This window comes from Dermacentor albipictus, chromosome 6 (genome assembly GCF_038994185.2).
Source record: "Dermacentor albipictus isolate Rhodes 1998 colony chromosome 6, USDA_Dalb.pri_finalv2, whole genome shotgun sequence".
NCBI classification, from domain to species: domain Eukaryota; kingdom Metazoa; phylum Arthropoda; class Arachnida; order Ixodida; family Ixodidae; genus Dermacentor; species Dermacentor albipictus.
In genome coordinates this window covers 129119548-129145595 of record NC_091826.1, presented here as the reverse complement: position 1 = coordinate 129145595, position 26048 = coordinate 129119548, and the positions used below count along the sequence as shown (strand labels likewise).

The 26048-nt window shown below is 43.3% G+C and overlaps 1 protein-coding gene across 9 annotated transcripts in view; it reads right to left on the bottom strand.

The window, feature by feature from the left end:
- Cadps (calcium-dependent secretion activator 1) overlaps positions 1–26048 on the bottom strand; it is a 450894-nt gene that overhangs the window by 206835 nt on the left and 218011 nt on the right. For 8 of the 9 annotated variants that reach the window (XM_065428684.2, XM_065428681.2, XM_065428685.2 and 5 more), the window contains 3 exons: positions 19979–20011; positions 13771–13782; positions 7614–7717 (listed from right to left, as the gene is read on the bottom strand). In XM_065428684.2, coding sequence (XP_065284756.1) covers positions 7614–7717; positions 13771–13782; positions 19979–20011 — 149 coding nt within the window. The remainder of the gene's footprint in view (positions 1–7613; positions 7718–13770; positions 13783–19978; positions 20012–26048) is intronic. The other variant, XM_065428682.2, reaches the window with a different exon arrangement.

Sequence of the window (26048 nt, the reverse complement as noted above, 5' to 3'; positions counted from 1 at the left end):
GGCAGGTGATCTCAGGTGATCAGAGGTACTACGTATCACTTTCATTCATGTGACAGCGTTTGTGGCACCGTGTGCAGCTCAATTACAGTGGCAGAAACGCTGTGAGCTGTATGTGCCCACACATCCAGTGACGAGTCTCACAATATCTTGTGGATCCTGCTGCACAATGCAGCTATCATAAAGATTGTCACATCAGCTGCTAAGAAATTATGTGTTGCCCATACTGAAGATTTTTTTGTTTCATTAAAATTTAATTGCACACACGGCTGTGTAGCGGTTCCATGGGCCGCAAAGCCGCCTTCTTATTTCCATGCTTGCATTTGTACAGCTCGTGGGGCATATATTGCAGCAAAGGACTATAACGGACATCCCCCTTTAACTTGGTCATATCGGAGCTTGAGTGTACTGTGTTAGGAAGCACCATCCCATTACATATGTTCACACTCCTAAGCAAAAGAAATAAAGAATGGTAATGAAATTACACAGATAATCCTTTTTGTTGCTTAGCATTTGGTTAGGTCCTCAACCTGTTCGTGCCTTCAGTCAAACAGACATCATGTGTGTTGCATTCACGACATGCTTTTGTGCAAAGTGCATGATGTTAGAACCGAGCAGGTAGTATCAAATGCACAACAAATCTTTCAACTTTTTACATAATGTCCCAGCATGTCATTACAAAATAAAACAGCCTGGCTCGAAAAATTTTGGAGAAATAGCATGTTCCAAGTAAATTGCAACTTCACTCGAATATTTCCCTTGTTCCCGCAATCACTGCTTGTGGACAGCTTCTACAGCCCTTTGGGTCTCAGAGACGCCAACAATACTGGTGGAATAAGCAGATGTTTCAACCCTCACAGGTTTCAAACCAAGTGGTGTTTCATTACCTATTCAGTTTTGTTAGATGCAATAGTGAATTAGTAGAGCGAGGTTCATTATTCCTTTCAGGTATGCTACCAACAGCAGGGGCAGTTAGTGAACACTGTTAATGTTGCCATTCGAAGACGATAAGCTCGGATGTGTAAAAAGGTTTGCCTCTAGGAAGTTTCCCATAAACAGCAACGCAAAGATAATGCATTCAATATCATCAACATGTCCCCCCCTCCCCCTCAAGACTGATCTGATCATGAAGTACAGTAGTTCCTGCAAATGCACAGGATTCACAAATGAACAGAAGCTGTGCAAGAAAAAGGAAGGATCTAAGCAATTGATCATGATATTTGTTTTACCAATCACTGGTTAATGTTGCTATTGTTCCAAGACATGCCTTTTATTTTGTTGCTTTTCACATATTTTGTGTATTTGCTGAATGTCTCTTGTACAGAAATGCTTTTCCATCCTACCCTCGGCGGCCACTCATTGAGTGAATAAGCTGCACTGTTGTTGACTGAAATTAACCTCTTTTCTCGCCAGCAAGAGGAAAAAAGATATTAAAATGAAACCTTGCTGATCTTCTTGTGTCAGCAGTGAGTGGTCAGTAGTTTAAAAGCTGCAATAGCCTTGCAATGATCAATGGATCATTGTCAAAGTGGCGATTCAGATGGGATGGTTATGCATTTCGAAATGGTTTTTACACTAGAAGATGAGGACAAAGAAAGGGCATGTTTCGCATGTACTGTACCCCCTTTTTTTATCCATGTCTTCTAGCACAAAAACCATTTCAAAATGACACTCTTGCCATGTACAAATGAAGAAGGCAACTTTTTCTCTATACTGTCAGAATAAAATTCGCCATCTGCAATGCTTTTCAGATGCATGTGGGAAAAGTTTAACTGCAACATTTTGTAGACTCTGTGACAAAGATATTTTTGATAATGGGTCCATAAAAGTGAACTTTGGAACTGCTGGCACAATTTTAGTAGCATCAGGCGGGGTCCCAAATAGCATCAAGCAGGGTACCAAATTTTAGCATTATAGAATAAATTTTCATAACTTTAGAGCTTTTGGAAAGTTCCAACTATTATGGTTAGTCGCAAAAACTACTGTTCCAAAATTACAAGAATGTTTAGCATTTCGGTGAGTTTCATAATATTGTGAAGGTTAACCTATGCTATTATGCCACTGCGGAGCTATTCTTTTATTGTGCTTTACTTTTCATGGAAAAAATTGTAATTGCCACCGTTAGACTTGTACTTGCACCATGCATTCAAAATGTCCTTTTTCTATAAAAAGAAAGTCAAAACTTACAACTCTGAGATATTGAGTATTAGCACACCTCAATGGTCACTCATTAACCATTCTATCTATTGGCTGGTTGTGACACGTCCAGTTGCCCTTTGCAAAAGAGGTCCTTTGTTTCCAAGGGTAAGCAACAATAGTTTTAAACAAGAGTGGCCAATGACGAAACAGGTTTTTGAATACATTCTTCAGTTGCGATAGCACCTTTTTTAATAAAATATTTTCAAGATGAGAGGCACACTAGAAGGATGCACACTGTGACACTATTTTACGGAAGCCACATGAAATGTCAACCCGACAAATCGCTACTGAAGTCTCAAAAATACAAGACGGCGACGTCACCTAGAGCTTGAATCTTTCAGTTAAGTTTGTGCCCAAAATACTAGAAAAGTACTTTGATGTCACATTCGTGTTTGCAGTGTGGATTTGAGAAACACACAGAACGAAACACGCTGCCGCGAGCATTGAAAGATTTAGCCCTGTGGTCCAATGGGCGCAAACGCACACCGCAAGCAAAGAAAGACATGCGACACAGTTTGTTCCTTGCATGATTGGTGTCAAGTACAAGATATGTACTGCTTTCATGCAGGAGAAGCTATATCAACAAAACATGGGCACTGCCTTAATGACAGATTGCGGGAGCACCTGGCAGCAGTGGATGTGAAGGTAATGAGGGAGGACATTTTGCAGATCATTGCCTTAGGTCCGTTTGTACTTCTTCATTCAACGCTACACGTGTGGTATGTAAGGGCAGACCAGATAAATTTTTCAAGCTTTTGGCAATAATTAAGACAAATGTGTCAGCCTTACATCTATGTAGCTCAGATTGGATGGATAGATGGATGGGATGGGATGGGATGGATGGACGGAAGGACGGACGGACGGAGAGATGGACGGACGGACGGACGGACGGACGGGTGGGTGGATGGATGGACGAACGGACGGACCCGACGGACGGACAGACAGACAGACAGACGGATGGACGGACGGATGGATGGGTAGGACGTATCTAGCTCCACATTAATCATCACCCTTGAATCCGTTCAGATCTGCACTGCCTAATATGTGCTCTCTAATTATTCACGTTACACCAGCGTCTCTTCAACAAAACCTAATTTAGTTCTACCGACACTTTGGTCACGCCGCAAGTGCTTCCGCTTAAACTCAACACACAAAAACAAGCTTTTCCTCCCACCAGATTACGTGTCCTCACGGATCGATCATAAACTCAGGTTAAGATTCTTTTATGTTGCACTAACACTTGCCGTGCCTCTTTTTTGCCACAAACAAGCAGTGACTGGAACCACCTTCCCACCCCCGTCGCTGAGATCGAAGAACTTGCCGCCTTTAAAATAGCGATTAAGAATTTATTGTTAGATCACTCCTCTTTGTAATACCCTCGGGTCCTGAGAGTACGAAATTAAATAAATAAATAAATAAATAAATAAATAAATAAATAAGCCAGAAAGAGCTCGAGTGCTTGAGCAAAAGTCTAGCACACATGCAGCGGTGACAGTGTTAGTTGCTTATCTGCTTCTCTGTGCAGCTTAGCGTTTGTGGAACATGATGATTTCTTGGTGATAAGTGCATTTGCCCACTCGCTTGCGTAGTGTTTGCACTTGCATGCCTGTATATTGTACATTTGTGTACAATATACAGCTGATAACCTCAGTTGACGTCTAACGCTTGTCCAGACTACTTGTTTCCTTAAGTGTTTTTCAAATCCACGCTGCGAACATGAATGCACAGCTTTAAGCACTTTGATGGTTCAGCTTTTCTTGACATAGTCAAAAAGTGTCAGGTAGCAGCTAGACCACCAAGGGGCTCAAACCACTGTGTGCATCTTTTAAACAAGGCTTTCTCTCAGTCATGATGATGACGATTTATTGGCATCTCCACTGAATCGGGGAGGTGTCAAATGGTCATCTGGCCTGCTTGGGTTAATAATCAGGTGTGCTGTATATGCACTTTAATTCTAGTGGTTCTGTATACATTTCCTTAGCTTTTTTTTTTTGTGAAGTGACAGCCGCACCACCTTCTGGCACAATGGCTCCATGCACACTGCGGCCACGAAGGCACGCTTGTAGGATGAGCCCATCAAAACGTTATACTTACGCTTCCAGCATCACGGTCGACAAGTGTGCTCAACAAACCGCTCTGTCACCCATGCAGAGCATCATGTGCGCACTAGAGAGCACCCTGCATGGGTTCAGGAACTGAACACATCTGCTGTACCAGGTGGCCATCCTCGGTAAATTTGGTTCTCAATTCAGAGTGAACTTTACTCAATAAACAATATCAAGATATTGCGGGCAATATACAGCCCCCTTGTTTCCAAGGGCGCACATGTTTACTGTTTTGTTGGCCAAGAACATGCCGACGTGGAAATACATGGGTGGCGAAGGCTTTTGCCTGTCATGTTCCTAGTAATTACGACCATGTAACATGGCACTGTGATGAGATGTGTTCAGTTCAGAAAGCAGCCTACCTGCATCAGCCATTCCACTCAGTGCAAAAGCCTGCCTCAGTGCACCTGCATGAAACCACAGCTTAAGTCTTGGCATAGTGAGATGCACCTTGTGTCACTGCACGTAAAAATTGCCACTACAATTTTACTAAATTAATTTTGTCAATTAATTACTAAACAAAGTTACTAATTACAAAAACATCCTCACAAACTCCAAAGACCCATGTGCGATATGCCGGCAGGTCAACTTCCTACTGAAGTTGCGATATAAAATAAGCGTTAGCCAAGTGGAAAAAAAAAACTGCAACAAATGCAGATTCTGGCCAAGGCTATTGTATCCTGCTTGGTACCCAAACAATAGGTACTGGCAGCCAGAACACATTGATGTACATAAATAATGACCCTGCAATGGGAATATACGAGTAGTATAGTATAGTAGGTAAATCAAGTTCTCTTAAACAATCTGGAATGTTACAATTGATACTAGCATTGCTTTGGCAGCAGCTCTGCCAAAGAAACACAAAGAAACACAAAATGGAGCCACAGGTTAAGCTGCACTAGCCCTCAACATACAGTAAAGCCTCTTTATTAGGCTGAGCACCCTAAGGCTCCACTCAGTGAAAAGAGCCAATCCTAATTGCTGGCTCACCACCTCGGAGAAGAGCATACAGTTTATGTGTGCTGGTTCATATTTATTTGTACATGTGACAATCATTACACACAAAATGTCTCCAACTGAATGTACAGTGTTTAAACAAGGCTCGCACCCAACATCAGCCTTCTTATAAAGGCATCAGAGGCAGGTATCTTTTGCAGACCACCTACTTTTTTTTTTCCTTTTCAAATTGGTTCAATTTTTTCCAAGCACGAGTATAATTTGAGTATTTTCAGTTCCTCCTTTAATAATCTGTCACAAAACAGCATTTTTTTTTTGTGGCTAAACATCTGCTGGGTTTGTTTAGCATGTGGGCTTCATTGGACATTTCATGCCAAACTTGTTCTCTGTTTGTAAGCTCCTTTTGATTCAGAATTCATCAGTAGTTTCTAAACCTGTCAAAGTGGTTCCCTCTGCCAAAAAAGAGTAATGTGACTCCACGTGCCATCAGAACTTACACACATTTTCTGTGTGTAGCTATTTATGAACACGGTGTTCTTTCTTGCATGCTTCTGATGCAGAGCACCAGAAAACTAGTGGTACACTCAGGAGCGGCAGTCAAAAAGTTAAAAAACATTGCTCATGAGAGACTAGACAGAAATGAAAAAAAAAATTGCCAGCCATCAGCTGTGCTCTCCATGAATGTGGGAAGAGGCAGGCTTTTGCATACTGATATAAAAGATGTTCAGCCACTAGCAGCAGGCACGTGCTGGCAGCCTCAGCCAAGTGGCATGCTGGAAATACAAGCGTCCACTATACTATGGCCCATATGGCATGAGCCGTTGAAAGTGCAATGCGGTGAGAATCCACCTCAAAGCATACATAATCTTGGGCACAGTTAAGAAGCTTCGCACAAGATTAGCTCCACAGTTCTCTGGTGGAACCGGTTGTCTATTGTGGTGTGAATGTTGACCTGAACATCTTTTAGCAGGTATCAAGTAGCACAGCCACTTATTCATGAAAGGGAGAAATTGACATTCACCTGAATTTATTCGGGTGTATGTAAGCCATTACAATTTATTCAGAGCCATTTAGTCAAAGCCCGATGTTGTCATCATGCTACCCTCCATTCATAACGCATAATTCATGACAAATGCCCTAAAATGGTAGGTGAACCAAATAATGCCAACACGACCTGCTCACATGGTTGCTTCCTACTAGCATGCATGAAAAAGGCTTCTGTGGGGCCCTTACAAGATATGCAGAAATTATTCGAGCCAAACAAAGCGATGTTAAGGGCATTCTCCTTAAGATAAGCCTGATTTTTCTACCACCGTATTACACCATCACCTAGTTGAAATTTGAGCCACAAGTAATGTCACACGTTGTCTGTCGCTTATGGTTACACTAATCGCGTTCTGTTACAACTCTTTACAAACTTTACCAACAGTGCATGCCCTTATTAACAACTATTACTAATTTCTCCTAGTTAAACAGTGCCTCAACCATGTGCTGTGCTTAGCTGTGGTCTGAGACCCAAAGAAAAATAAGTGGAAGCACCTGCACTAAGCTTTTTATTGCCGATTTATTCTTGGTGGAGAAAGAAACATTTTAGCACAGCAGGGTCCCAGTGTGCGGCTTGCTATTTTGCCGGCAAACCCTCTTCATTGTGTCTCTAACAACAAGCTCCAGCTGTTGTGCCAGCATTGGTGATGTTGATTGCTTTAGAATTAACACTCACAAGTTTAGAGAGATGTGGCTGATTCAGAAAGGCATCAGCTATTTGCTTGCAATTGTAAGCCTAAACCAAGTGCTCAAAGGAACAGACTTCAATGGCAATTTCCTTGGGCGCTCCAAATGCAGCCCTGCAAAATACTGGCTGGTATGAGATCCATGGAATGGGCAGCCTGGCTGTCACGGATGCACACTGACAACAGCCACGGCTTATAATGCGACACATTTTTGTAGCATCGAAAAGATCTGTACAATAACGATGCCCCCAAAGCAATGAAAATGAGCCCCGCACAGCAATACAAAGCATCACAAAAGAAAAAATATAGACTAAATCCTCAAGAACCACATCACAATGGTGACGATAGAGCACCTCAAAGACCCCTACCACGCACAAATTATGTACTCAATAATATCGGCTCGCATAATTTCCAGCAATCTGCAAGCTGTGCTTAGCATACATTTGACAAAGGTGAAAGAGGGGCATGCTATTATATGTGCATTAGTGTGGTGTTTTCTAAAATACTCTTTCAAGCATGTCTTTCTTCGTGCAGTTACCATAGCCATAGCACACAGTGTGCCAAGCCCTTGGGTGAGTGGATCAGAGAAAGCCTGACATATTTGAGCCAGCCTTGTCAAACTCACCTCGGAGTAGTGCTCGTTGTTCTGTTGAAGCAGGTCCACGCACAGTTCGGCCAGGTGGATCAGCTCCTTCAGCTTCCGGTTGGAAGGCAGCTGCTCCTCAAGGTCTGGGTTGTGCAACGACCATGGAAACAAGTGCCCTTTATTCAACTGAAACGCTACAGTGGAAACATGCATTGACAAACCTCATCCCTTAGGAATGTTACCGCTACTTCCGTAATGTTGCTATTAAGAGGAACAAGCATTCACTTGCAGCCAACATTTATTGAAATGACATGGCTACGACCAAACGCAATCAAAAAAGCTTATCCATCACATCCAGTTATCTAGAGGTCTCACTAACACGTGTCACCACTCTGGCAATAAATCATTTCAGTCTTATGCACACAATCTGGCGACTCTAAGGAAGCAGCACTCGGCACGACTGTGCCGAAAGCACTATCTGAGAAGCATGCATCTTCTCGCACTGCTTGTAATGTTTTTTGGTGGAAAACCTTAATGTTGTTGTGCTTTTAAATATCTTTCTTCACAATCAAGCACGACAAATGGGTCACAGAAAGACTTCCAGTCATTAATAAGGGTGTTCATTCTAGTTGTCAAAACAATGACTCCAGGCCTTCTCTATTCAGTAAATACAAAGTTGTGTAGATGGTCATTTGTGCTTCTTTGGTACCTGAGGGCTTCGCACACACCGTAGCAAACACTTGCTAGCTTTTCACTGTGCAACCTTTCAATATGTAGAATGTTATTCATGTCCTCACTTTATGAGCTGTCATAAGGTAACACACATTCTTTCGTTTCTTGGGTCCAACATGTATTGCAAGGGTAAGCAACATTTTTACATATAACCACTGAATGTGCTTTCCGAAAAGCTGTTGGCACCTTGAATTTTTATTTTGTTATGAAAAAACTGGACAAGTCTTCGTTTAAGCCAGATATGTTTAAACATTGTTCTAAAGAACTTCAATTTTTATCAGTCAAGCTCAAAGCATATCTGCATATTGTGCCATATGATATTCCATGCAGTTCTGCATGGTGTGATCATGCAAAAAGGCCTTTTAATTGCAGGGAACTTATAAAATATGGGGTGATCATTTTTTAGATTTTACATAATTTTTTATAGACTGCCTGCAGCAGATAGCATAATTCTTATCCTTGAGCTGGATTGTTCAATGTGGCAGACATTAATAGCATACGAAATTAAAACATATATGAACTAATTATTAAAATATTACTAATTAAATTTTTTTAGTTTACGACGTATATTGCAATTTACGTTTATACATCTTGGAGATGTATAAACGTAAATGGTGAGACTGCAAGATGCAAGAAGTGGGGTGAGACTGCAAGATGTATCAGCTTGAAATGAATTTCCAGAATGACGCCAATTAATTTAGAAATATTTTTTTCCCAAAGTGTTGGATGAGATATATTGACATTCCATTTCATTTTGTACTGCAATGCATAAAACAGCACGTTGTTCAAAAAAAGTAAGTGTAACAACAGTGAATTTTTACGGCAAGTTTGATGGTGCATATCTCCAAACTGGGGACTTTCTGGAAATTCCAAGTGAATACACTATAATTTGCATTTTGCCATATGTGCTGTGAAGTAATTAACTAAGAAGATAATTAGTGAATTTTTTGTTTATTACTTGAATATGTATTTAAGATTCTCATGCAAGTAATGTCGGCCTCTCTGAACAATCCAGTTCAAGGACTATAATTATGTTATCTCCAACAGGCGATATTTAAGAAATACGTAAAACTGTAGAATGATCACTCTGCATATCACAACCAGTGAGAATACTTGAAGCAGTGCTTAAAAAAAAAGAAGCGTACTTCTCACAGCTCAAGCTAGTGGAAAGCTCTCTAAAATTTGATGGTGTCATCACTGATTGACTAATTTACAGCTTTAGTATCCATACCGGAGCATTTAAAGGCATTGGTTTTATGTTAATTATTGCTTTGCATAGTCTTTAGGAGGAAGATGCAAGCCAAAAAAGAACATTGTTCTTGTGAGAGTAATTTGTTGCTGCTGCTGTGTTAGCTCTCTGAACACAGCAGGCCCCCCACGTAACTATGCAAACACTTATTTCTAATAAAGGTATTTTGACGCAATGTAAAATAACATACGGAAGAAAAAGGGGCCAGCAGAAAGAACGCCGGGCTTTGCAGTGATTTAATTTCAAGCACAACACCCTAATACGTGTGCTTACCAAAGATGCGCACACAACGAAGATGCCGCAAGTGCAGACAGGCCATCTTAATGCAGGATATAACAATTCACATTCATTGTTGTAAAGAGAAATGGATGAAACATAAATACAGCTTTCTTCTTAAATATAATAGTATTTGAGCACCTCTCGGGTCAATGTCTCCCGGCTTCTTCCCAACACACACGTCTCCAAACAGCGGTGCGCAGCCGCATGAAGCCCAGTCCAGGTACGAAACCACACCATTCTTAATTGATAATGTGTGCTCCCTTGAGCGGTCGTTAACACAGTGGCCGGTTTGACCTATGCAGACTTTGTCACAGCTCAACGAAATTTCGTAAACACTCACGGTACAGCGCAGAACTGGCCTGGCCAGTGGCCTTTTTCACCTCTCTCTCTCTCTCTCTCTCTCTCTCTCTCTCTCTCTCTCTCTCTCTCTATATATATATATATATATATATATATATATATATATATATATATATATATATATAAACACACACACACACACACACACACACATATATAAATATATATTGTTACGCCCACAAAAGGCGTTACTTTGAAGCCAGGCAGAGTTAGAAGCGATGCCTTGATCAGCTGAGCGCCTGTCGAGATTCAGCCAGCCAGCCACACGTCGTCTTCTTCGTTCACCACTCTTCGGTGCCCCCGCATACTGTTTGTTGAGGCGTGAACCCACTATGCACCTAAGAGCGTCACATTTCCCTCCGCGCAGACGAAGCCCGCCGGGCAAGTCAAACAGGCTGTCGAGAAATAAAGGGCTTTAAACGGGTGACATGAGAAAGTTCAGTCTTTGCTGACCGTCGGCCATTTGATGTGAGACGTGCTATGCGGTAGGTTAACTCGCTGATACGCTCCGTAATAACATAGGGTCCAACATAGTGGGCCAGCAGTTTTTCACATAATCCACGCTTCCTGGTTGGTTTCGAGAGCAACACTAAATCACCAGGGTCATATATCACGTGTCGGCGTCGGCGCACAAACCAAGGAAGCGTTGGACAGCCTTCTTGTCTTTGGGTGGCAAAAACTCGGCGATGGCAACTAACTTGTTGGGGTCTGGTCGGATGCCTTTAGGACCAACGACATGGCCAAGAAATTTGAGCCCTTGGAACCAGAAGTAGCATTTTTCAGGATTGATGGTGAGGCCGGCAGTAGGGAACGCAGCAAGGACACTCTCGAGTTGTGCGAGATGTTGGTCAAACGTGCTTGAGAACACAACGACGACATCCAAGTAAACGATGCAGGTTTGCCATGTGAGTTCAGCAAGCACAGTATCCATCATTCGCTGAAAGGTGGCAGGTGCGGAATAGAGACCAAAGGGGAGAACTTTGTACTCATAAAACTCGTCAGGTGTCACAAACAATGTTTTTTCACGATCCTGTTCATCAACTTGAAGATGTGAGACAGAATTTTACTACGTGCTATGACGTGTTTTTCAGAATTTTAGAAGTAATGTCGTCAATACCATAGGGTGAGGTTAGCTTGAGGTTATTTATCAGGCATGCGACACCTTCAACTGTTATTTCTATTGGTGACATGTATTGGTAGTTTAGCTTCGATAAGTCCGGCAGATAAGGCTGATCTTCTGTGGCGAATATTAAAGAAAAATAAGTATTGCAAGTAGAAGCACAGTGATTATCTGGAATGGAAGTATTATTATTGTTGTGTTATGAACACAATTTGGCTGCTAAGGTTGACTAAATACAAAACTTTACGTCCTTGGCTTGCATTCTGCAGTGGCAAGATCCTGATTTTGTGTGGTGTGGCTGTGCAAAAAATAGTGTAGCCTAAGACTGCAAATTTGATTGACGATTGCGGCTTCCATCGGATATTTGTGACCAAGAAGTTTCATGAAAGCAAGCAGGTCATTTGTCGATGTGGCGCACTATCACCCCGGTAACCGGGCATGGTGCATGTGCGGAATATGTTTAGAAATAGGGCACCAAATCTAGTTCTAAAATTTATAACGAAGCTGATGAGCTACACGCTGAGCAGACTGTACAACCTTGTTCATCCAGCGCGGCTTTCCTTCCTGACTGCTCCATGAAATGAGCACCAGATCAAGTCATCTTTAGCTGGTCAGCATATATGCAAACATGTAACACTTTTATAAAAAAAAATTTACTCGCTATCCCAACCCTGAAAAAGTGGATGGCCAGTGAAGCTGTTAGAAAACCACTCAAACACCGTCGATAGGGATATGAAATGTTTTATTGTTCTGCATAGTCTTAGCATGACACCATTGCTGAGCATTACGATTTTGCACTCTTTCACACTCATCATATTCATGCAGCTCTTCGCGAGTTCTAACTTTACGTGGTCTACCCATAGCAGTCTTGTAATGAACTGAATGAGTTGCTAGGCAGGTCTTCCTTTTATATATGAAGTTTGGTGAAGTGACTCACTGATTCGTATGCTGCTGTTGCCCCTTTCCCATTGGCACAGCTTATGCAACCATAATCTTTACCGGGAAACACATGTGGGGTGAAGGAATATGCCTCGCATTGTTCACAGGCGCCTTATTCATCATGTGGTTTTGACGTTTGTTTTGTGATTTTCTTTATTGATATGAATACTGAGCCGTGTTTTGTACGCCTGATTCTGCAGGAGATATGCACTTTTTTACGGCATTTTTTTGTTTTGTTTTGTTTTGTTTTGCTGACGGATACAGAAAATCCCGACCAACTAGAGGCTAACAGCCACGCTGTAAAACAGTAGTATTCACTGTATAGCACAAAACTGTTTTCATTTTCTTGTGGCCTGGTTTGAATTATGCCACCAAACACACCCACACTCTAAAGACACCCACACTGGAACAGATTGTTTAGGCTTGGATTGCAGGGCTAATTACTAGCGAATGCATGTCTATGGCTGGGTGGTTGCCACTGCAGACACATACACCCTGATAAATTTGGAAACTTCATTCAAATTAGTGTTTTGGCGCCAATTTGTGCACTTGATGCTTTGGCGCAATATGGCATAATTGGCACAGCACTCACATCCCTGATCACTGCTTTCTGTTTCACATTTCAGAAAAAGAAAGACCTTGAATTAAATTTTTGGATTTTATGCACCAAAACAACACATATGATTATGAGGAACACCATAGTGGAGGACTCCAGATGAACTTTCACCACCTGGGGCTCTTTAATATGCACCTAATGCATTGTACATGGGTGTCTTTGCATGTTGCCCCCATTGAAATGCAGCCGCCAAGGTTGGGATTTGATCATGCTCCTTTGGGCTTAGAAGTGGAATGCCAAAGCAACTACAAGCCACCACAGCAGGTACATCTTGGAACATGCACCCATACTAGATTTGGGTCACATGACAGACTAACTTGGGCATGTAAGAGAAAACATACTTTGCTGACAGCAAATCCACATTTATTACACATAATAGAAATACTAGACATGCATTCTTTACCCCTCACATCAGTGTACGTTCACTGAGAATCTGCACATTGTCAGGGTCTCACTGCTGCTCGGAGCGAAACCACCACTACTTTGGTATTGAGGACATGCAATGCTTGTGCAGATATACAGCTTGGACCACTAGTGAGAAGCTAGCATCATTATAATAAAGAATTGCAATTCCTGCACTAATCAGTGAGGCTCCTGTGATAGCACAAGTTTGACTAGCACAGGATTGACATGAGGGCCAATTGGTGTCAATTTACTTTGTTACTGTTTTTGCTTTTGGTAGTCTATGTTGCATCAAACGGCACGCACATTCAGTGACTGGCACATGAGTGCGAAGCACCAGGTACTGTTTTCAGTATAAACATGGTCCTGAAAATAAAGACTCAACATTCTGCACAAGCTGAAGCCATCTCTCATCAGCTTTGTCAAACATATGTCATGCTACAACACTCATAAATCATTGTTACCAAGGAAGGGCCAAGAGAAAAATGAAGCAACTTACGGTACTCCTGGTCTGCCAGGTTTATGAGGAAAGGTAATAAAAAAAAAACAAGTTTTGGCAAAGATGACGTCAATGTTTCTTAACAGCTCGCAACTCCCAGTGTTAAATATTTCTAGCACAAGCAATATGGTAGTTGTTGGTAAGAAAGCACTTAGCTGCTCTCCTGCAGATTTGTGAGAATATCGTGGAAGGCCATTATTTGGGCAATTTATCATCTTGGAAAAAGCTATGCTAACGAGTCGCAAGAAAGCAAGGCCAGACACGGGGTTTTTCTTTTGCCTTGCATCTCTGTCAGTCGCATTTATTCCAAGATGGTGGCAGGTAGACTTGCCCACATGTGCACCCAACAGGATGACGAGAAGCAACAGTGCCTGCAGCAGCTAGCACGAGAGCAGCTGTGGCCATAGTTGTCTAAACTTGAGGCTTTGCCCGAAGCTGATGTTTCAACATGAGGCCCTTTCCTTGGCCCAAGGGCAGGTCAGCTTCAAAAGGATTCTAACACGAAAACAAAGAATTGGCTTTGCCAGAAAATGGTATTTAATTGTTAGAAACAGGCTGCCCATCGATGACTGTGATGTGTTCAGTTTCCAATGAGAATAAATTTCTATGAAATCAGCAGAGTGATGAAATGGTACCTGATGGGGCATCATTGTCTGTTAACATTACGTTGAATACAAACAAGTGTGCATTTTAACTTAGTCGACATACAGTCTACTTTAATAAGTACCCAGTAATGATGCTTTGTGCTGTAACAAATCTATGTTATTGAACAAATATTGTACACTGTCAAATACTTTGTTGTTGCTGAGCAATTATAATTGTATACAATTATGAACCCCTCCTACGGTGCTCTATTGACCCCTGTCTGGCTCCACAAATGATTTTTTTCATGCTTTTCAATAGTGATTTGTCATTTATTGTTCCTTAAAGTCTTGGTGATTTTTCATTATTATAGTGATTTCCGCTTATTTAGGTGCAATGAATCCTTTAGAATTAGCTCACTCAAATGGACTTGACTAACATCATCAGTGTTCCTACACATTTGACTCCAGTAGTGAGTCTTATTTACTTAGTATGTTTGAGTAGTTACAGAATGCTGGTGTTTCATACACTGAAATCAGTGACCATATGCCATCGTTTTATTTATAGCAGGCAAAGAATAATCCCTTTCACACCCAGCCTCCCAGGCAAGACATCAGTGACTGGGATATAAATACATTTGATATCCAATGTAAACTGGGACGCTGTGTCATCGCAGATGAGGCTTTATTGGGACTGCAAGTTAGGTTAGCTGGATTGGATTCATTGTAACAGACAAAACTTGGCACTAAGGCAAAGGACGAAGAACGTGTTGTACCCTTCGTTCTTTGTTACCATGAAGCTTATGACATGGCCTCTCCATTTCCTTCTGGGCCATCAAACAGAGCATGCAGAAAGGCTGGGCTAGCTATTCATGGCAGCACTGAACTGCACAAAATGAGCCGTATGCTTTCATTGGAAGGTGGGCGAAGAGGGAAGCCTGTCCTATATCAGCAGGGCAAGCAGTTTGGGCTGATGGTGAAACAGCACAAGAGAATGCAAGGGAAGCAGCCACAACCGATATTTACAACAAGAGCGCTGGTCCCCTTAGGCAGCAGCACATGTTCACAGGTTGTGTTCAGACAGCCTGAAGGGAACAACCAGGTGAAAAGCAGATTAGGCCGCAGGCAATGGCAATGGCCCAAGAAACGCATCGAGGTGAAGGCACAATGAGGAGTAGCTGTCAGCCAACATGCTGACAGCTACTACAGCAGACTTCCATAAATTTGACTCAAGTCAATTCAATTTCTGGGTAATCATATCTTGTTAAGGTTCATGCTGGCTCCCATAAATTTCTGTGGGCCCAGACATTATTTCCATGCTAAAATTGGTCCTCGCCAGATAATTCAAACATGATTGGTGAGCACATGTGCACCCGACAGCAATGGTGACCTAAACTGCGACCCCTTCAGCAGCAGTGTGCGTCTTCGCAGAGCTTAGGGGACAGTGAACACGACCACTGCACATCATCCCCTGCTGAAGATGCCTACTCTTGGACTACCATAAAAAAATGCTCTAGTAAGAACAGTAGCTCACAGTGAACGATTACAGTTTTTAACAGATTCTGACGCGAACATTTTTTGGTTTTTGTTTGTTTGTTTTTTTTTTTTCAAATGAAATTGTGCAGCCCAACACTACCTGTGCGGTGCAGTCAAGTACACTCTTAGGCAAGGTTACACCCTTTGGCTTGCCCCTTCCGCCACACAACAATAATCGTCATCTGCCTTGATGGGTTTCCTTTATTTAACGCTGCGAGCCCGGAACTTTCCAGTAACGAACGGCACACGCGTTATCAGAAGGGGCACTCCAAAGGGTGTAAACTGTTCTATGCTGATAACGCGCGTGCCCTTCGTTACTGGAAAGTTCCGGGCTCGCAGCGTTAAAGAAAGGAAACGCATCAAGGCAGAAAACGATTATTGTTGTGTGGCAGAAGGGGCAAGCCAAAGGGTGTAACTTTGCCTAAGAGTGTATGAAAATGAAACTGCGTTTACAGGGTTTGCCACAGTAACAGTCTACTGCACCAGCATAGCCAGTGTCATCGCCATTGAAATCACAAGATGGCAACAGATTCAGTGCTCACATACCATGCTTGCATAGCGTAATGACGACAATGAGTCTAGACTGTAAAAGCTCATTCAAAACATGTTATTTTAGCTAAAGCACATTTGCAGGCTAATTGGTTAGGGTCATGGCAACACAGTGCAGCACGACAGGATGAGGACAGAGAAAATTTTGACACACACACATTGCTAACTTCAACTACAAATTTTTATGTTCGCATGTGCACAATATATATACAGAACTGGACGATTGAAAACAAAAACAAGAAGGTAAGAATTGAAAGGCACGCACCAAGGAACCAATACATGTCAAAGCGTTTAATCACAACCTGCTTGCACTTTTGCAGGGCACTGCACTTCTACACGACTGTCTCTATAACTTGAGAAACCGCATCTCTTTTTCTGATAACGCCACCGAAGGCGTACTCATACACTTTTCTTTCATTTTCTCAATTTCATAAGCCTCAAGAGTTTCTCTTCTCAATCTGCACTGGCCTTGCTTTGAAATAGTACTTTCTTCAAAGACTGCGACACAGCCACAATGGCCTGAATTACAATGGAATTACAACTATTACAATGGCCTGAATGACTGATATACATACATTTGCATGAAATAAACAACATTCAGCATGCAATTGACAAATTGCTTGCAATGTCTTGTGATACAGGCAGTTGTCTATACCTTGTCCGAGTTTACTTTCTTGCAGATCCTCTGCGATCGTTCTGGAGCAGAAAAAACTGCATCCCTGCGGACTTTTTATGCAAGATTCTGTCTTAGTAAGGTACGATCGCCACTTTTTTGGTGTGGCAGTGTCATTGCACACATTCGAATCAGACCCGTATTTTTTACTCAAACCCTCCACTACTTAGGTCAATAGTCACAAGGGGTAATCAGAATAGACCAGACACTTAGCCTGGCTCCGGAAACTTGTTTCAACCTTGTGGTCACAAGACTTCATTAATAAATTATGTGAACAAGATATTATTTAAAAAAAAGGTTTCCAGCAGAACATACCAACACGGACAGAAAGGGACAATGACACATACTGGTGTGTCGACAACACATGACCGTGTGTGCCGTCATCCCTTTCTGTCCGTGTCAGTATATTGTGCTAGAAACCATTTTTTGCTACGTGCACCCCTGAGCTCAGGCAAACCCTATTCTGAAGACTGTCTATAACAGTGCATTTTATAAGTTTCAAGTGTGCAGATGGAAATGGAAGTACGGGCTTATTGCACCTTGGTTTGTTCGATTCAGAAATGTGCACGGCACCACAAATGAAAAGGTGCAGGTGGTGCCAGTTGTGGTGCGCTGGGCTGCACCTACTCAGTGCAAGGTTTAAGGGTGCACTGCACCATGCAATCGAACAAAGGAGTGCAAGGTGCACCTCGGGGAATCCAAAGCCTAGGTGCAGTACACCATTAAAGTGACACTAAAGGCAAATATTAAATCAAGCTAAAAGGATAGAAATTGAGAAATTGAGGTAAATGCAGGACCTGGCTAGAGACTCCTCCGGGACGCAAGCACTTGTCCTATGATGAAAGCACTCCTCAGTTATTCTGTCGCTAGTACTCAACCACTCATTGTAAAAAACATCCTTGTAATGTACTATTAGACGAAATAAAATGCTACTTGTTCAGTTCTATTTCGTTTTTAGAAAGAGGAAATCATTGAAATTACCCTTGACAATGGCGGGGGGTGGTTGAAAGGTTTCGTTTTCACTCTACTCCGTGCTCCTAACTTGGTCACCAGAAACTATTAATAAAATTAGAAATAGTATTGGGAAACTGCAATGTTGTTAACTGGGTTGAGGCCTTTCTAATTAACTGATACTGTTCAAGAAAGTCACTCTGCCATAGGTTGTGTGTTACGTCTGGGGTGCTACAGGGTTCAGTGCTCGGAAACCCCCACTGTTCCTAATGTTTTAGCTGACTCATCAGTTCAAACCAGACTGTTTGCAGACAGCATAAATTTTAGTGAAGTAACACTGGTAGCCAACCAAGTTAAACTTAATGCGTACTTGCATAAAATATTGAACAATGCACATAAGAAATGGCAAATGTCTAAATTTCCTGAAGACAGTCTGCATGACAGTAATCCATACACACAGGCCTTTATATTTACCTATACACTGTCCACTGCTCCCTTAGCTCAGGTAGCAGAATACGAGTACTTTGGTGCAACTGACTTGAAACCTGAGCTGGACAGAGCACGCAGATAAGGTTGTTGGTGAGGTGAACAAAAGCTGGGAATCTGCTGGGTGCATGCTCAACCTAAAGAAGGCAGCAGAAAAGGCATGAAGTGCTCGTCTTGTTCTCTTGTGTGCTGTGCAAGACGTGTGGCATGCACTAAGAAGTACAGCAGGTTGTACGGAAAATGCCCCACTCGAGTCATCTATGAGACTCTGTTGTCTTGGGGCTGTGGTAAGGTCTATGTCAGCCAGACCGGTTGCTGTGTCAATGAATGTGAGCTGTCTTTGATAAAAGGTAAAGACGAAGCACATTCACACTTCAGTGCCCGACTGCAGTGTGTGAGCCACGACAAGATAAGGATTCTGGGTAGATGCAGTGGAACGTGAATAATTATTAGAGGCTTTTTGGGTTAATAATTAGGCGACGTGCGTCCGTTGCCCTCTTTCCTTCAGAGAGATGTTTTATTGAGAGCCGGGTGCAGTGATGCGAGTTTTTTTTAGATAGCTGCACAGTGTGAATACACTTCTACACATATTGGATGTTTTTGTAAGCAGAATAAAGAACTGAAAGCTCACCTTGTTGCCTCACCCTTTCCGTTTTCATTTTGCACTTTAATCTTATGGTCGGAAACGCTTCAGTATGAACCAACTAGCCAAGCAGCTACACAGCTTCACTTCATGTAGAAAATAAGGAGAAACTGTGAGGGGGCTTCTTATATTGTAGTGGCTTCAGGAATGTGTCAAATCCTTCTTATTCCTACGGGTGGCCATCGCAACCCGGACGGAAGACAAAAGGAAGTGCACGATGCGAGCACGATGCGAGTGATTCTGCGCTCGTGTCGTTCCCTTCCTTTTGTCTTTCGTCTGGGTTGCGCTTCCCTGCCCTAGGAATATGTTCAGTCACCAACTTGCCCAGCTTGCTGTGTTAAATCCTTCTTAACTGGATGCCACAAGAAATTATTAAGAAGCTATGCTAGCTTTTTTGAGCTCCCTGAAGGGCCACAACACCATGATGCCAAGGGCCAGAAATGACCACAAAACTTTGTGTGTTCTAGAATGTACAACACTATTTGCATTGCATTCACAATCTGACTACGCAAGATTTGGCAACAAAAACAGCAGACTGAATCGGCGACAATATTCGAGAAAGTTCTTATACACAAATGCGCATCTTACGCTGAGCGACAACTCTTTAAGATTTCCTAGCCGGTGATAAACAGTCAATGAAAAAACACAAGCAAGCGCATGTGTCAATGCCACTATTCCTGCTAAGAAGCCCAAGGACATCCCCGTTCAAGTGCTTGCATAGCTAGCCTTGGTTATGTGAGAAGGGCATGCTGACACTTGATCATACAGGAGAGCAAAAGAGATGCACACCTTGCAGTTGGGTAGCTCCTGCCTGGTAGTGTCCTGGGATGCAAAGAAAAATGCAAGAGTTAGCCAGATGGGCTACCATTTTTGGCCCCTTTACAAGAAAAGCATCTGCATAAGATTGTATGAGAAGGTATATGTGAAAAAAAAAAACATTGATTCAATAAATATTGAAAACCATTTGACAAATCCACTAATTCCATTTAGGTCACCTTTCAAGTGATTAAACATTGCTTTTTTTTCTCCTCACAGTTGAAAGCAGCAGTAATGTAAAAAAAGGACAAACTGCCAGAATGAAGGAACTGAAAGCTATGTTTTTCACTAACATTTTACAATAACTTGTTGTAGTGGGCCAGTTGGCTCTGTGACACAATGAAGTGACCCAATCTTCCTAAAACACATAAGCTTCCCATAGAACAAATATTTACAGCAGAAATCCCAGGTCAGTCTATATAGTGTCTAGCAACACTCCTACCGAGTCACTATCTAAATTCTTAAATCACCATTTGTCAAAGATCCCCACCACCCTCCCATCTTCTGTTCAAGACATGCCTCACTTCCTTTGTATTCTCGATGGCATTACTCTCAACCTAATCCTTTCTGACCACGCTATTCTAGTCACTTTATATGTTTCTGCCTTTATACTAGCATACCCATGAGTGAAGGAATTGAAGCCATATCGAAGTCCCTCACAGTCAATCCCCAAGCGCGCGCTCCTGAAGTTCACCTGTCACTCCTTAGGTTAGTTCTCACACACAACTATTTTGAATTTGATTCTATTCACTGCCTGAAAACTTTCAACACTAGCATGGGAGCACCATTCGGACCCACATATGCCAACATTTTCATGGGACAGCTTGAAGCAAACCTGATAAAATACTAACCAAAGTTGACATCGATTCTGGACACTGACAGCTACAGCAGAATCGAAAAACTGATCAGGGTCACTGCATGGAAATTCAGATTCATCAAACACTGCCGATTTAAAAACAGAGCACACACTCGTTTTCTAGTAGCCGAAGAGATTACTGAAGCAGAAAAATATTGGATCAGACATGTACAGAAGCAAGCCTTCAGCGAAGATATAAGTTCGATTTCAACAGGTACATCAGCAAAGGCAACCTCTCGCATTAAAGACCTCAACCTGTTGTTGGATGCCGACAGCATCCTCCGGGTCGACGGGCACCTGTTGCACATTGATGCATCTGAGGAGGTAAAACACCTAGTCATCCTACCGCACGATCATCACTAACAATGCGAGCACACTGCGGAATACTACAGGTAAGCATGAGAGAGACCCTGTCACAGTTGCGAGAGCACTATTGGATCTGCCGGGCAAGAACATTAGTGAAGAAAGTCGTACACGGCTGCTATACGTGCAGACGTTTCAGAATTGGCACTGGCGATGCTCCAACTGCTCCTATAGCACGACATTATGTAAGTTTGATGAACCCATTCGAAGTCACTGGAGTTCACTTCGCACGACCACTATTTTTTGTGACTCAAGCTGGAGAAACAAAATGTTACACAGCGCTCTTCGCATGTGCCACATCATGAGCAGCGCACCTGGAACTAATTTCTAGCATGACCTCAGAAGCATTCCTCATGTCTTTAGGAAGCTCTGCAGCGCGAATGGGTCTACCTCGCGTGATTTATTCAGACATCGCAAGAACATTTAATAGGACGTCAAAAGACAGAGAAGCTTTTCAAGTTGCTTTCCCAAGAGGACGTAACAGCATACTTGAGCCAGAAGAGTATCACTTGAAATTTTCTTCTTCCCAGCGGACCATGGTGGGCGGCTGGTGGGAGCATCTAGTCAGGATGAAGAAGCTTCCACTGAGAAAGGTTCTCGGCAAAGCTCGACTTAACTTTGAAGAGCTGACGACTGTGCTTACGGAAGTCGAAGCGGTCGTGAACTCGAGGCCTTTCAACTACGTTGAGTCGGACAGCGAAGAACCTGGCGCATTAACACCAGCGGACCTCATCATAGGCAGAGACTAATGACGCTACCACAGGGCAGCAACGACGGGTCAGTGGACGTTACGCGCACGGAAGCTGTCTGACAGCACACCTACAGGAAACGCCTGAGAACTTCTGGAAGAGGTGGACGAAAGAATATCTGCTGCAACTTCGATCAACATACTTCTCCCATGAGAGACTCACCAATGAAATAAAGACAGGAGATATTGTCATAGTCCACGCTGAGAAATTACCTCGACAAATGTGGAAACTCGCAAGGGTTCTTGAAGTCTACAAGGGTGTTGACGGCCATGTCTGCTCTTGCAAGATTCAACAACAGCAAGGAGTTATTACCCCCAGACCAATACAAAAACTTTATTCGCTTGAGCTGAACGAGTGATTTGGTGGCCGGGAGTGTGTTGAATTATTCTCAGCACAGTCTCGGATCAAAGAAGAAGAAGCGCCTCCTTCCTGGAGGGAGCCCGTAATCACGAGCACGTGCAACCGGGGGCTACCTGAACGGGAAAGAATAAAAAGAATGCCTGATGTTTTGAACCTCGCTTCTTGTCAGTAAACCGTACGCCATTTTAATCAAGGGTTTGCAGTCATGAAAGCCAGAATGTCTCCTTCAGCCTCTTCACTGATGGTCCCCTTTCTGTGCCTGCATCTATTTGAAGCTACCCATTTCATTCAGTGTCAAGTAACTCCTCATAATTGTGTTGGAGCTAGGTCTTCCCCCACAATGCCAATTTCGGTATACCTTGGCAGCTTCCCTCTCGTCGCCCCATGCCACTCATAAGGCTAAGACCATGTTTGCCTTCTGCTCGTTTGAATAGGGCATGCCTTAGGCACTGGAAACAAATATTTTGAAACAGTTGCGCAGCACGACAGTAATAGACAGTCGAGCCCACATGTATCTAGCCACTGGCACAGCTTTGAAGAAAAGTGGCATTGTAACAAATGATGCTCTTTCTCGCACAGGTTTCAGATGTATGATGCATGTTTCGTGTGTATTTTTCTATTCCGTGTCGACTTGAACGATGGAAAAAAAATTGATCTTCTCGTCATATCGGAATAAACGGCTGATGACGGCGCACTGTTATGCAACAGGCACGAGCCGCTGCTGACGAAACGCTTTTTCGGAGCGCCGTTGCCAGCCACTGCTGGTAATGTCAGAGCCGAGCAAAGGTTGAAGCCCTTTCTGGTAAGTGAAGATGATGATGATGATGATGAAAAACGTTTATTTTCTCTATTTTGCAGTGATTTTTGCGGCATCAGATGGAGTCTTCCATCTTCTCTCCAGGGTCGGTTCCCCTAGTCCAGGGCTCCGCTGAGGGTAGCTGCCCTGCGTGCACGCCTTACTAGTCCTTGTTGGACTTTCAGGGTGTCGCTGGATAGCATCCTCTCCCACTGTTCCGCACTCGGGTTTTTTATTATGGCTAGCCCTTCTGTTTTCTGGCAAGCCCATGTGGTATGATATAGGGTTGGTTTGTCTCCACACCATGGGCACTTGCTCTCGTACTGCGTGGGGTAGATCTTCCTGAGCATGTTTAGGCACGGGAATGTTCCCGTTTGTAGCTGTCGCCATGCTACGGCGTCTTCTCTGTTTAGTTGTTTGTGAGGGGGTGGGTATTTTCGTCTGATGCCTCTGTAGTAATTGAGTATCTCTGAATAGCTTTGGGCTACCGGCTCGGGTTCCCCAGTGGGGTCGGGAATGTTGGATGCTCGGTTTGTTGCGTGCCCTCGAGCTATCCTATCGGCCTCCTGATTTCCCGTAATGTCGGTATGTCCCGGCACCCAAACTATCGTGTGTTTGGCCTGGTTGTTGACGGTTTTGCCACTTGAGCGGAGGATGCGGAGCGCGCTGTGGCTGATTCTGCCGTTTAGGTAGTTGCGGCATGCTGCTTGTGAATCTGTGAGTATGGTTAAGGACCTGTTGCATCGGTAGCCCTCCACTGCCGCTAGAGCCACGGCTGCCTCTTCGGCCTCAACTACCGTACAGTTCCGAATTGATGCGCTGGTGATTTCTTTTAAGTCCGAGTTGATCACAGTTGCGACTTTGCTTTTCTTGTGGTTTTTGTCCTGAGTGTAGGTAGCGGCGTCTACGTACACTGTGTCATGTCTAGTTGCCAGTGTTCTTTGTACATACTCTGCCCTTGCTTGTCTTCGTGCCATGTGTAGGTTCGGGTCCATATTGCTGGGTATCGGTGCTACTTTGATGGTGTTTCTGTATTCGTCCGGTATCGTCTCCGTGCTTTGTGTCTCCTTTATGGTAGCTTCACCGCCGTATCTACTCAGGAGTCTTCTGCCCGTTGCCGATAGCCTTAGTCTTTGCATTTGCGCGATTATCTGCGCTTCTTGGAGCTCCTTGAGACTGTTGTGTAGCCCCAGGGCCAGGAGTTTGTCGGTCGATGTTGACTGCGGTAGGTGGAGCGCCGTCTTGAGGGCTTTCCTCAGGATTGCGTCCGCTTGTTGCATTTCGTGCTTCGTACAGTATGTTGTTAGCATTTATCTAAACTTTCAGTACCATGTTTTTGCTAGTCCTTTTTTAAGTAATTAGCCGAGATAAATGAACTCTTTAAATATAGCTTGAAACGTTCAGGCATCAATAGGAAAGTTGTGGAGCTTCACAAATATTGCCTAACCCAGGTACTTCCAACGAGATAGACTTAGCATGGCCGTTTTTATTCGGGAAAAACTAAAGCCCGCAGAGTTTAAGAAATGCCACGTGACAGCGCGCTCTGTGCACCCGAATGCGCCGCGATTACAGCGCTGTCATGAGTGATTTGTAAAAACATCGGCAGCGCCGCGCCTTCTCTTCACTTACCAGAGGAAGTAGAGTGACGTATAGCCTCCCGTACTACCTCTGGTAAGTGAAGAGAAGGCGCGGCGCTGCCGATGTTTTTACAAATCACTCATGACAGCGCTGTAATCGCGGCGCATTCGGGTGCACAGAGCGCGCTGTCACGTGGCATTTCTTAAACTCTGCGGGCTTTAGTTTTTCCCGAATAAAAACGGCCATGCTAAGTCTATCTCGTTGGAAGTACCTGGGTTAGGCAATATTTGTGAAGCTCCACAACTTTCCTATTGATGCCTGAACGTTTCAAGCTATATTTAAAGAGTTCATTTATCTCGGCTAATTACTTAAAAAAGGACTAGCAAAAACATGGTACTGAAAGTTTAGATAAATGCTAACAACATCCACACAATTTCTGTTCTGAAGAACGCATGGTTTTTTTCGAAATCGTGGTCCACGTTAGCTGGGGCACCCTGTACACACACACACACACACACACACGCACACACACAGACACACACACGTGGCGGGGGGGGGGGAAGCTGGCGGGGCCCCGGCCCCCTCTGGAAAAATGAAAACGTTCTGCCTGTGGAAAACAGTGTTAAAAATGGCAGTTCACCTGGCTAAAACTGCAACTGGTACCGGCCGAAGATAGTCACGGGCACACCATAGCAAGTAAAACCATAAAAAAATTGTACTGCCCAGATTTTCTGCAAGAAAAACTTGGCATCCACCAGCATCCACACAACGAACGCACGCTCGCTAGCAGAAGGCACACTTGACAATGACAGGAAAATTGAGGGCATCATGTTGTATAACATTTCATGTTGTAGGCCTCAAATAAGTATACGTAGCAAAAAGGTGTCAATATAAACTTGCAGTTGAAATAAAGCACCATTATAAGAGCGCATGCATGCAATCAGTCTCAGCACCCGCAGTGAAATTACGTTGAATATGCCACAAAGTGCATCTCCACTCCAGTACGGTTCACTTGCAGCACCCTCGTACAATTCTTCTGCATGTGGCGCCTCAGCGGAAGAGTGTCATTCGGCTCACTCAACCATTGTCTAGTACACTCTAGATTAGGTTATGTGCAGACCCGGGGAGTAGACCAGATGCTTCTGATGAGAACAGATGCACTCACAGGGCTTTTGCCACACGATTATGTATATGTATTAAATAAATAGTTAAACAGTTTAACATGGCCATATCCTCCACATAACTGGTGATCCGGAGTCTTGAAAAGCAAGCGCTACAGCTTTCAAATGTCCTGGACAGCTAGCCAGCTCATTGCAAAAACAACAGCGATAAGCGGAATGG